This window comes from Halichoeres trimaculatus, unplaced genomic scaffold (assembly GCF_033239565.1).
Source record: "Halichoeres trimaculatus isolate MK-OKI-2021-1 unplaced genomic scaffold, fHalTri1.1 fHalTri1_scaffold_19, whole genome shotgun sequence".
Classification (NCBI taxonomy): Eukaryota; Metazoa; Chordata; class Actinopteri; order Labriformes; family Labridae; genus Halichoeres; species Halichoeres trimaculatus.
Genome location: NW_027437197.1, coordinates 2020617 through 2032786, shown reverse-complemented (window position 1 = coordinate 2032786; position 12170 = coordinate 2020617). Strand labels below are relative to the sequence as shown.

At 38.1% G+C, this 12170-nt stretch overlaps 1 protein-coding gene across 1 annotated transcript; it reads right to left on the bottom strand.

The window, feature by feature from the left end:
- Positions 1-813: 813 nt before the first annotated feature.
- LOC141808648 (solute carrier family 22 member 4-like) lies at positions 814-6408 on the bottom strand. The gene is made up of 11 exons (XM_074695322.1): positions 6199-6408; positions 5363-5587; positions 3470-3573; positions 3170-3324; positions 2909-3080; positions 2705-2831; positions 2530-2630; positions 2220-2434; positions 1473-1655; positions 1257-1392; positions 814-916 (listed from the first exon to the last, which is right to left on the bottom strand). The coding sequence occupies exons 1-11, from the start codon at positions 6406-6408 to the stop codon at positions 814-816; spliced, it is 1731 nt and encodes a 576-aa protein (XP_074551423.1).
- Positions 6409-12170: the final 5762 nt, after the last annotated feature.

Here is a 12170-nt window from a genome sequence, read left to right as displayed (position 1 = left end):
TGGGGCGTTTACGTACCCTCGGAAAAAAACCTATCTAATTCAGAGAAACATTAGAATTAATCAAAGAAAAGAGTAAAATAAAACAAAAGACATCAAATAATTTTTCCTAAACTTTTAAGATGAAAAAATGTTGTTTACTCTGTTAAAACCTTTATTATGATGTTGACTCAACTCTGATTTTTTTTTTTTTTTTAATGTAGAATCAGAATGAATCAGTGCAAAAACAGTTTCTTCATTTCAGTGCTAAAAAAAACAACATATCTCATTACACACAACCAAAACTTATTTCTAAACCTCAAACTGAATTCCAACACATCCTGTTTCTGGTAATGATGAAAAGGAATCAAACTCTGTAAAGACACACACACACACACACACACACACACACACACACAACTTTATTATCACTTTCACACTTTCATTTTCAATTAAAGTATTTTTGGCATTATTCTATCAAAGTGATTGTTAATCACTCAAACTGTGTTTTTTTATCCATGAGCTGAAACAGTAAACTGAAATGATTGAAGTAAACAGCTGTTTGGTTGTATAAAAAAAAGAAAAGAAAAAACTTTAAATCCTGATTTTCACTTCTGTCTGTGGAGTGTTTCACACTTTGTCACAGTCTCTGATGAACAAAAAGGCTCTAACAAACTAAAAACCATCGTATGGATTTTTTCCTACACCAGGGTGTCAGTGAATGCATCACTGGTTGCTCTGCGGGTCAGTGATGGTGTGTCGCCCTCTGGTGGTCACAGACATTAAAACATCCCCAAAACACATTATGGCACAGTCCTTTTTGTTCTCATTGGAGTTTTAGAGGCGAGTTGTGCAGATGACCTCAGGGGAGGAGGTCAAGTCTATGGCTATTTTCCCATCATCCTTTGAGGGAGGTGTTGAGGGCCCTGGCTTCTTCAACCTGTGAGCCAGATCAGGAAAGATCCATTTATTATTTCACCAACTTTCAAGCTAATAATGTTTTTGTTTTATATAATTATGGATACCGATGTGATTTAAATTTAAATATTTACCTTTCATTAATATTTTCAAAAACATTTAGGATGTCAAACTTTTAGTTTCTTGGATGTGAGGAAGTAGGTCATGCAGGTTACAGGAGAGGTGGTAAAGTCCAGCTGATGTCAGGTAACTCCTGAAGGCCTCAGGGTTTAGGGTTTAGGGTTTAGGGTTTAGGGTTTAGGGGGACTTTGAGAGTCAGCCCTAGAGGCTCAAACAAACTTTCGGGTTTTGTCCAAACTTACCGCCCAGTCGCCGCCATCTGCTGGATGGTGTCTGGCAGCGGCTGCCTGAAGGTCTCAGGGAGGAAGAAGCAGAGCAGGACGCTGAGCAGGGACAGAGACCCCACCAGGATCCAGGGCAGGAACTGATAGAAGACAGCTGGAGACAAAACCAGACCAGATCAGCTGGGACACAGTTTAAAAACATCTGGATCACACACAGACCGGGAGAGGTCTCACCTAGACCCAGCAGGTACGGAGACGCCGCTGAGCCCACTCTGGAGAACATGGCGCAGGAGGACATGGCTGTGTTCCTGATGGCTGTGGGAAACAGCTCACCTGTGAATATGTAGAGCATCCCGGTGCCGGCGAGGACGCCGAATTTACCCAGCAGCACGAGACCCAAGGTGACGCCTGGATAACCTGCACGGAGGAGGAGGAGGAGGAGGGTGAGCTGGTGGTCTGAAAATAGATCGTCTTTTTGTTCCATTACTTCCTCATTTCATCATGAATGCTGTTTACAAAGTTTCCACATGTAGCATGATCGCCCCCTGCTGGCAGCTTTGGAAACTGGAAGTGTGCGCCCCATGTACGTTGATCTGCAATGAGCTTCACTAAAGAATTTAAAGTGTTATTAATGAAAGAAAATGTGAATTTAATGATGCTATGAGGAGGCTCTGTTTTACTGTGACTGCAGCGCCACCTTCTGGCCTGGAGTCTCACGCACACTGTCTTAAAGATGCGTTTGTTTTGTAACAAATTTTCCTTTGTTCAAGGCGACGAAGTTAAGTTTTTATCAGTACAGTGACGCAAACGTTGTAAGTTTGTAGCTGGCTAAATGTAGCGCTAGCGCTGTAGGGCTAATATTTCAAAATAATCTGTACAGGAGACTTTTTCGAGATCATTTTCAAACTCTTCTCAGCTTCAAAGAGGAAACTTTATTTTTTTTATTTTATGGAAGGTAAATCTTTATTTCCTTGTACTCACTGTGCAGTGTGACCTGGATGAGGAGCACCACCAACGCTCCAATCAGGTTGAAGCCGATGAAGGAAAAACGGCGAGGAAGACTCCGAGCTGCCATGAAGCTGGCGAGGTACGCTGGAAGCTCGACAAGCGTCAACAGGAAGTAGTTCAGGAAGGGGTTTCCGTTGAGACTGGACAGGTTGAAAATGAGTCCGAAGTAGCTCACGCTCGAAGAAAACCTGCGAACGACCACAGAGAGCACATGAACCCAACAGGAAATGGAGATTCAAGGTTTTATTTTCTGGAAAACTTCAGGAAAACTTCTCAGACTCACCAGATGAGCCACAGCGTGAGCGTGACGAAGCGAATGTGTGAGGTCCTGAGCAGGTCCAGGAAGCTCAGCGACTCCGGCTCCTGAGTTTCTGCTTTCTCCACCTGTGGAGATGAAGACACATCAGTTCTTCCTCTGTCACTAAACGTGTGAGATCAACCCTGAGGGTTTTCCTCACCTTGGTGGAGAGGAAGATGACCTGCGGAGCTTCGACTCCATTTTCCAGAGCCGCAGACCGTAGGACGACCTCTGCTTCCTGAAAACGACCACAAGACGCCAGCCAGCGCGGGGACTCTGGGATCAGCCTGGTGGACGGAAACAGAGATGAATCCTCCATTTTTCTTTTTCTCATTCATTTCTGTCCGCGCTGTGATCCTCTCACCACCACAGAGGCAGGCAGGCCAGGCCCGGCACTGTCATGATGAGCGACAGGTGTCTCCAGCTGCTGACCAGGGCGGCGGTGGCGGTCAGCAGCATCATGCCGCACACGTACACGGTCGGCAAGCAGAGGCCGGAGAAGAGGACTCTGGGCGACCCGACCAGGAGCTCTGAGCCTGAGGATGGAACGCAGAAATTAAACGGAGGGATGAAGTCAGAGCTCGCAGCTCTCAAAGCATCATGGGAAAGAAAGAGAGGCACATACCGAGGACGAACAGAGTGATGTAGCTGGCGATCTGGCCCACGCCCATCATGAAGAAGAGCAGAGTGAAGATGAGCCAGGAGCGGGCGAAGGCCACGGCGCTGCTGAACACGCTGAGCATGGCGATGGCCCCGAAGAGGACGGGCTTCCTGCCGAACCTGGAGACGATCATCAACACTACAGAAACCTGTTTTTACAGGTGTGTGTGTGTGTGTGTGTGTGTGTGTGTGTGTGTGTGTGTGTGTGTGTGTGTGTGTGTGTGTGTGTGTGTGTGTGTACAGTGGAGTTTCAGGTGAGACGCACCGATCAGAGATCTGTCCGGACACGAAGCAGCCGCTCAGTCCTCCCAGGAAGTAAACCAGAGATGTCAGAGGCTGCCTCCACTGGTCGTCACACACCAGGTTAAACTGGAGGACAGAAGGTCAAAGGTCAAAACATTTAAAACTGGAATAAGTTAGAAAAATTAACGTTATCTCGAGTTTTTCACCAAAGATTCATGAAGGATAAACAAAAACAAAGCAAAACTCAAACAAAAAAATCATTTGTATCTGATCTGAGCAGAAAAAGCAAAAGTTTATGTTCAGTAAATAAGATTTTAGCTCATGACAGGATTATTTTTATTTCATGATAAGCCAAAAAACATAAAGAAAAATCTTCATTTCAGTGTTTTTAAGCAAATAATAATGCGAAAAAATAAAACTTCCTTTCCTAAAAGTACAAAAATATATATTTTTAAAGTCTCACAACTTAAAATTCTTAGATACTGTTAACTTAAAAACATTAGAAATACTATTTTAAGCAAAGATAAAAATTCTGTCCAACTGTATTCAATTTTTTCATATGAAGAGAAACAATAAAATAATAATATAAGGGGTTTTGCTGTCTTTAAAATGAATAAAGCAAGAACTAATGTTAAATACAGACGTGTTTTTTTTGTGAGTTTAATGATGGATTAGACTTAATGATGATTTGAAATTGTGTTAATCTCTGTTGAGTTTTAAACAAACGTTGAAAAGTAAAATAATAAAGGGTTAAAATTAGAATTACTAAAAGAAAAATGAATGAAAATAATAATTTAGAGTAAATCTTCTCATGTTTTATTTTTTCCTTATTATTTTTTTTCTGATATTCTGGGTTATTTTAGGGATTGTACAGGAGTGACAAAAATAAGCATCGGCTTCAGCCTGATCCTTTTTTTTTTTTTTTAATAGAGGTTGTTGAAAATAAATAAATAAATAAATAAATAAATAAATAAATAGGAGGAATTAAAAAAAAAAAAAAAAAACTATATATATGAGCAAGCATGCAACTACATATTTAAAAAAAAAAAAAACAAAAAAAAAACACTTTTTTTTTTGTAAAGTGATCGCACGTAGTTCATTTTCTGCAATGGAAACTGTCACCAAAATCAATGCTCATTTACTCATTCATTCATTTGAACTAATAGTATTGTTTCTTGTCCATAAGCATCTATGCGCTAAGACCAGGAAAATAAAAAGAATTCAGTTAATTTTAGTCCTTTTTTTGCTCCAGGAAGTTTGTTTTTTAACTAGAAATGAGCAGCATCTTGTTTTTATACAGCTAGAAAAAACTTATCAAGACCTAATTATTATTTTTACATTTAATATTTTCATTTCAAATAAAACAAACTTGCTGCATGGAAAGAATTATTTACTAGTTTGAAGAAGATTTCTCATTAAATGTAGTGTTTTTATTTCATATTCAGGCTTTTCTTAACGTGGTGTGCACATCTACTTTTTCACTCCTTCCTTTGTTGCTCCTTAATTTTATTCCAAAGAGGTCATTTGGGTTCAGATTTTTAAGGCCAAAACGTTCTTAACATATTTTAAAAAATGTTTTCTCTGTCTTATTTTAAGAAACTTTGCCCTGGAGTTGATATTTGTGTTCACTGGAAGCTTTTAGCTTTAACATCTTCAGAGAAAACGACTCAGACTCGGTGTAACGAGATAGATTTTGAGTGAACTCTCAGGTCTGGGTTCTGCTGGGCAGTGTTTTTGATTTCTTTGGGATTATTTGAGTTTCAGATCCGTTTGTTCACTCCTGAGTCTAGGAGTGAAGATGTTAGAGCGTCACTGAAAAACAGGTGATGTAATGTGGTGACTTCCTGTGGTCAGTGATTGGTGGAGCCAGAGGTCGCTTTGTGAGCAGCAGAGGCAGGTGATGTTGTGTGCGTACCTCAGTGACCACCGTGGACTCGTAGTACTCTGAGCTGTACGTCCACCCGTCCTTACAGCTCTCCAGCTTCAGGCCGGACACCAGGACCTCTGGACCTGACCCCAGCGCAGACAGGTTGTAGTCTGGACCCAGTCTTGGCACCGTCCCCTGTGCAGACAGATTCTGCACCTGCTCCAGATCGTACCGGCTGCAGCTGCTCCTCCCCAGCTGGCCCCCGGCCTCCACCTGAGCAGGAAACAAAGTTACTGAGAGTGATGTAACCACGAGCACCTCGGTTTGACCCAGACCGGCTCCAGCCTGCATGAGGAGGTCTGAGGCTAAATCATTAGCTGAGGAGGTGTCAGGGCCTTAAAATCATCAATCCTCCATCTCCTCCTCCACCGGGAACAACCTCTCCCTCCTTTAATCATCCTTTCTGCATCAGATACACGCTCTCAGCAGATTTTACACAAATACTAACAACAATCACTGATAAAAGCTGGTTTGGACTGAGTGGTTTGATCTGAAATAAGAAATAATCTGCATCTTTTGGAAATTTGGTCGACTTAACGTCACATTTTGATAAAAAAAAAAAATGCTCCACAATCATCCAGAATATGCTCAGGAAACAGTTTTTTACCCTAAAGAGTCAGAGCAGTAACTTTTTGGGTGGATGAATTTCAATGCATCCAGCCAAAAGTTGCTCTCCTGACTCCTCAGAGGATCATTTCTGGAGAAACAGGTGGAGGCATGTCTCAGAAATTGGTGCCACAGTGTTTCACATTTTGTCATGATGAAATATTTACAAATATCTGACACGTTCGAGTCTTAAAGCTGCCTCCAGGTGAGGCTCAGACCTGCAGCGGGATGACGGCCTGGCTCCACTCCTGGCTCAGGTTGCTGTGGGCGGGGATGAAGCACTGATGCGGCGGGCTCGCCATCAGGAACATGACGCACAGGATGTTGTATCCGCTGGGGATGGCGGTGAGAGAGAGCAGGAGGAAGAGTCTCCTCTGGAAGGAGCCCCACGTCCCCAGAAACGACACGGACTCTTCGTAATTCTCCATTTCTCAGCTGCTCTGACCTGTCGCTCTGATACTCCTGCAGGGTCAACCTCTCTGTGCAGGATTCCTCTGAGCCTCCTTTATTCCTGTAGAGACAGAGGGACTCCACCTCTCCTCCTCCTCCTCCTCCTCCTCCTCCTCCTCCTCCTCTCATCCTCCCCTTCTCATCAGCTCCTGTCTCAGCTCTTCATGCTGGGAAAGAAACAGCTTACAGTCAGAGACAGAGAGAAATAATGTGTCCACTTCCTTCAGATGATGAAACGCTCTGTGATACGAGTTGTGGTAAACTTTGTTATTAAAGGAAAAGTGCAAAAACTTCTTTAACTCACTGATATTTGAGACTGGACTCCTGAAGTCCCACAAAGGGGACAGTTTGGATCCTGATGAATTTATAACTCGGGGTTCACAGATTTATCTCCGTGTCCTGGTTTAGCAGGAACGCGACGACACTGAAACTGTAAATGTCTCATCAGCTTCAGTCAATGATCAAACCTGAGGAAGCTGAGAGTCCAGTTCAGACCAGTTCCTCCTCTCTGTGTCTCTGTGGGTCTCTGTGGGTCTGTGTCAGTGGTTACAGATTGTTCAGGAAATACAAACTCAGTCGGGTTATTTCATGTCTCAGATTTAGATTTAACAACAAACAGAGCTGTCTGTAAAGCCTCCAACAGGCGGACGTAAACAAAGCTCAGCTCAGGTTATCTGACCCGTCAAACTGCAGATAATCACAGTGTTTATATTTTTGGTTATGTAAGATCTCTGACTTTAGTTTAACACCTACAGACGTAACTCTTCATGTGTCACATCTGTAAATCAGTAAACATCCAGATGTCCTGGATTACATGATCCTCAGGTTTAGTTTTTCTGAATCAAAACAGAGACAGAAACCTGAAAGAGCTCAAAACTTTGGAAGCAGCATCTGTAACATCTTCCTCCTCAGAGGCTGAACTCTGCTCTACCTCAGCTCACCTGGATTACAGTCACAAGCCACAAAATCTGCTTCATCATTTAAAATTTTTCACATATTAAAAATCTAGTGAATGATTGTCTAAACTAGAATTTTGTTTGACATGTGAAGTCTACATTTTTTTTCTAATCATTTTCAACAAACTGAAAATATTCTGAAAAAAATTGAAGTTTCAAATTTGAAAAAGATAATAAATAAATAAATAAATAAATAAATAAATAAATGCAATTAAAAAAAAGGATTCATTTTATTTTCAAAGGTCTGCAATTTTTTTTATAGATTTTGCAGACATTTTAAGATCTGGTAAAATTTCAACAAATTTTTAAATTGAAAAAAAAAAAGTTTAAATATTTAAAATTTCATTTAATTGCAAAATAATTTTACAAATTCCTGGATTGCCAAAAATAAAAAAATAGACTTTAAATAAATATAAAAAGTTAAAAAAATGTTTTGAATAAAATTTTAAAAATAATAATAATAAAAATTATTTATTTCAATAAATTTTTAAAGCTACAAGGAGCCACTGCAAAGGAGCCAAAGAGCCACATGGCTCAGGGGTCTGCAACCTTAATTTTCATAGGAGCCGTTTCACCTCAGCTCACCTGGATTAAAGTCATTCAGGAGCCACAAAATCGACTTTGTCTTCACAATAAAGACTATAAAGGGTATACATTTTTAAACATATTTAAAATCTAGTGAATAATTATCTTAACTAGAAGTTTGACATGTGAAGTCTACATTTAAAAAAATATATATCTTTAATAAATCAAAAATATTCTGAAATTTATTGAAGTTTCAAATAAAAAAGATGAAAAAATTGCAAAAAATGTTTCAAAAATATTTATTATTGTTTTTTAATTTTTTTTAAAAATGGCTAACATTTCAAACATTATTGAATGCATATATTTCAACTAAATTTGAATTTGAAAAATATAAAAACTTTCAAAAAAATAACCCTTGACTTGAAGAAACTGCAAAAATTTTGAAAAATTTAAAACAGAACCAAAGGTTGAAGACCCTTGTCTTAGACCAGGGGTGTGCAACCTTCACTTTCATAGGAGAAGTTTTTCCCTCAGCTCACCTGGATTTAAGTCATTCAGGAGCCACAAAATCTACTTTATCTTCATAATAAAAACAATACAGTGTATAAAATTCTAAATATAATAAAAATCTAGTAAATAATTATCTAAAGTAGACATTCTTTAGTGTGAAATATACAATTTTTTCATAACATTTTTAATAAATTGAAAATAATCTGAAAAATATTGAAGTTGCAAATAAAAAAAGGTTTAAAAAACAAAATATATATATATATATTTTTTAATTAAAATTATTATTTTTTAAACATTTTATCAATTTTTCAAACAGTATTGAATATTCAAAACTGCTTGAATTTCAAAAACTTCTGAATTTCAAAAATTGCAAAAATTTGATTTTTTTTAAGAAACTGAAAAGATTTTATTATTTTTTAATATCTAAAATTCATTAACTTGAAAAAAAAATCAAAAAAGTTTTAAAAATTTCTAAATTGCTAAAATTAAAAAAATAGAACTTCAAAAAATGAAAAAAGTTTAAAAGAAAAAGACAAAAATTTACAAAATTTAAATAGAAATTATTTATTTTAAAATGATTCATTTCAATAATATCTTTCAAAGCTACAAGGAGCCACTGCAAAGGAGCCAAAGAGCCACTCGAGGCTCCAGAGCCACAGGTTGAACACCCTTGTCTTAGACAAACTGTAATTCAGTTTAAAGTTGTGCATCGCCTGCACTAGTCAAAAGAGAAACCAGCTAAAATCTAGACTGAGCCTGACCCAACATGTGATCAGTGTAAGAGAGATCAGTCAACACTCAGATACAGATGAATCTTTGCTGATCACAACTTCAGTGCCACATGAAAAAATGTCTTTAAACATTAAATCTGGTGTCTGAATGAAAACGTAGCGTCTGTGGAGATCCTTCATGGTTTCTGTAACTCTTGGTTGTTTGTAGAAATAACTCATGTGAGTCACAAAACAAAGAGGAGGAAGAGAGGAGATGTTTCCCAAAAGAGCTCTCTGTGTTTTCTTTTCAAGACTGAAAGTGCAACAAGTTTTCACAAAAAGGAGACAGAAAGTTACAGAGCTGAGCACAGAAAGGTCAGGGAGTTATCTCATCATGCTGAGGAGTGAAATGTCAGAGGAGATGGTTACATGGTCCAAAACAGCTGTTAGTTTCCTGTTTCCAAGTTTTTATCATCACTTTACAGGCGCTCTTTGGATTACCGTAAATCCTCAACTATTTGGGCAAGAGGAAAATTTCAACAGCTTCTGAGAGACTCAGTGATAAAGGGTTAAAGTAAAGTTTCTGAGTGTTGGGACAGAGCCCTCTAGTGGAGGAGTTGGGAAGTTTCTCATGAAGAGTCCGAGAGCAGTTTGTGACGTTCAGCAGTTTGTTTTTATTTTTTAATGATAATTAAAATAAAGTTACAGAAATAAAATAATACAGTCAGAAATGTTACATTATCTCAACCTGGCAAGTTTGCATAATTGCATCATCATCATCTTCATCATCGTTAGCGTCACCATAAAAAGGCTCAGAGAATAAATACTGTACATACTTCACACGTCTGCTCTGAGATCCAAAAATAAAATGCCCTTTTTGCTGCTTTTGAAGAGTATTTTTTAAAGATTGTGTGAAAAGAAAGGAAATAAAACAGACTGGTCGTGTTTTCCGTTCTTAAAGCTTGATAAAAGTTTGATTAAGAAAAGAAAAGTTTGGTTGCACTGCTCCTTTAACTGCTCCTCTTGGTTGGTGGGAAACGAGCTTTTATTTTGAAAGAGGAGTGATCCAGTCAGATTGAAGAGCTACGACACACACATGCGCACAATCTCAACAGAAATATTAATTTAACATCGTCAGGAGCTGATCTTCACTTTTTGGACGTCCATGTGCGTGTTTTTTCACCCCGCCCTGCGTGAAGACCTGCGTGGAGACTCTCTGGCCTCAGTATTGCTGAAGAGGAAGCAGAGTGTGAAGCAAAGCAGCAGCTGATCTGTACATTATTGCAGTGAGTTGACATCAATAGACGAAGGAGGAAGTTCAGGAGCGGCTCAGAGCTTCAAACATCATCATCATCATCATCATCAACGGCGTGGATTTGACACTTTGATAGAGTTACTGCACCGTGACCCAATACTGCATAGATAACACACACACACACTCACACACACACACCCTTAGATCTGTTCATCAGTGGAAGACTGAGATGCTTCAAGTTATCCAGGAGGAGGCAGGAAGACAGACGAGACAACCCTGACCGTGAGAGACCGTGGAAACAGGAACCAGAGGAACAACCTCTGAATCAGACATCGTTTTCAAAGGTTCCTCTGGTTCCTTTTCCACGTCTGCCAACAACCACCTGATATAAATACTGTGTTCTTCCTGAAGGGGGCAGTAGAGGACAGCTAACAGGCCCAATCTGTGTCTGTGAGTGAGGGATGGAAGAGGCGTGAAATATTTACAACATCCAGCGTAAAAACCAAACATCAGAGCACAGAAAAAGCATCCAGACGTCTGATTCTCTTCTTCTCGTTGAAAGCTTTTCACAGGAAGACGCTCGGAGCTGCTGCAGGGTGTAAAAAGTTCCAGTGTTCAAGTCTTAAAAAGTTCCTCAGACTCCTCAGGAACGGGAAAAGTTTTTAATCAGACTCCAGGAAGTTTTTGTTCAGCAGGAAGACAGTCAGAAAACAAGAAGCTGATCGTTCAGTTTAACTGTAAAACCAGCAGGAAGTCCGGTCCAGGGTGAGGGTTGGTCTGTTACAGGCTGGCAGTGGAGATGGCAACGACAGAAAGAGGCAGAAACGAGGAGACGGGCTCAGACTGTGGTTCCAAACATACAGCAGGAGGGACAGAAACAGGAGTTTTCTGGAGATTTATCAAAACCAAGAGTCTTCATGTAGCTCCTTGAACCTTTAAAAAATATTATTAAAATAAAGAATTTTTATTTTTTTTACGGAGGGTATGGATGATGAAATCATGCCTTGACGTTTTGTTAAACTAAATACGCATTACCCCCTGCAATGAAGCTTTGAATTTTTTCTTAAAAAATTTTGCCATTTTTTTTAACTTGATTTTTTTTTTTTTTTCATTTTTTCAAATCTTTAAAAAAATCCGAGTTATTCGAAGATTTGGCTGATTTTCATTTTTTGGGAAATTTTAATTTTTTTTATCTACAATTTTTTGCAAATTGTTTAAATTCCCTTTTTTTTAAAAAAAAAAAAAAAAGGGATAATTTTTAAATTTTTTACAGTTTTTTGAAAATGAGGCAATTTTTTAAATGTACTTTTTTTTAAATTTAATGACATTTGGCAAATATTTGAAAATTCAAAAAAATTTGCACATTGTTAAGAATATATTTATATTTTAATTTTGCAAATAATTGAAATTTATGACATTTTGGTAAATTTGCGACATTTTTCAACAAATTTTTCAATTTTCAAAAAATATTTTAAAAGATTTATTTAAAAAAAATAAGACGTATGCACAATTTTATTAACACAAAAAACTTCCTGTCAAGATTATTATTATTGTTATTGTTATTATTATTCTTAATCATAAATATAACAATAATAATAACAATTGTTATCATAATTATTTATTATTATTATTATTATTATTATTAATAATAATAATAATAATACAATTGTTAATATTATTATTAGTAGTAGTAGATTATTAGTAGATAAAGTAGATTTTGTGGCTCCTGAATGACTTTAATCCTGCTGAGGCTAATGACTCCTATAAAAGTAAAGGTTGCAGAG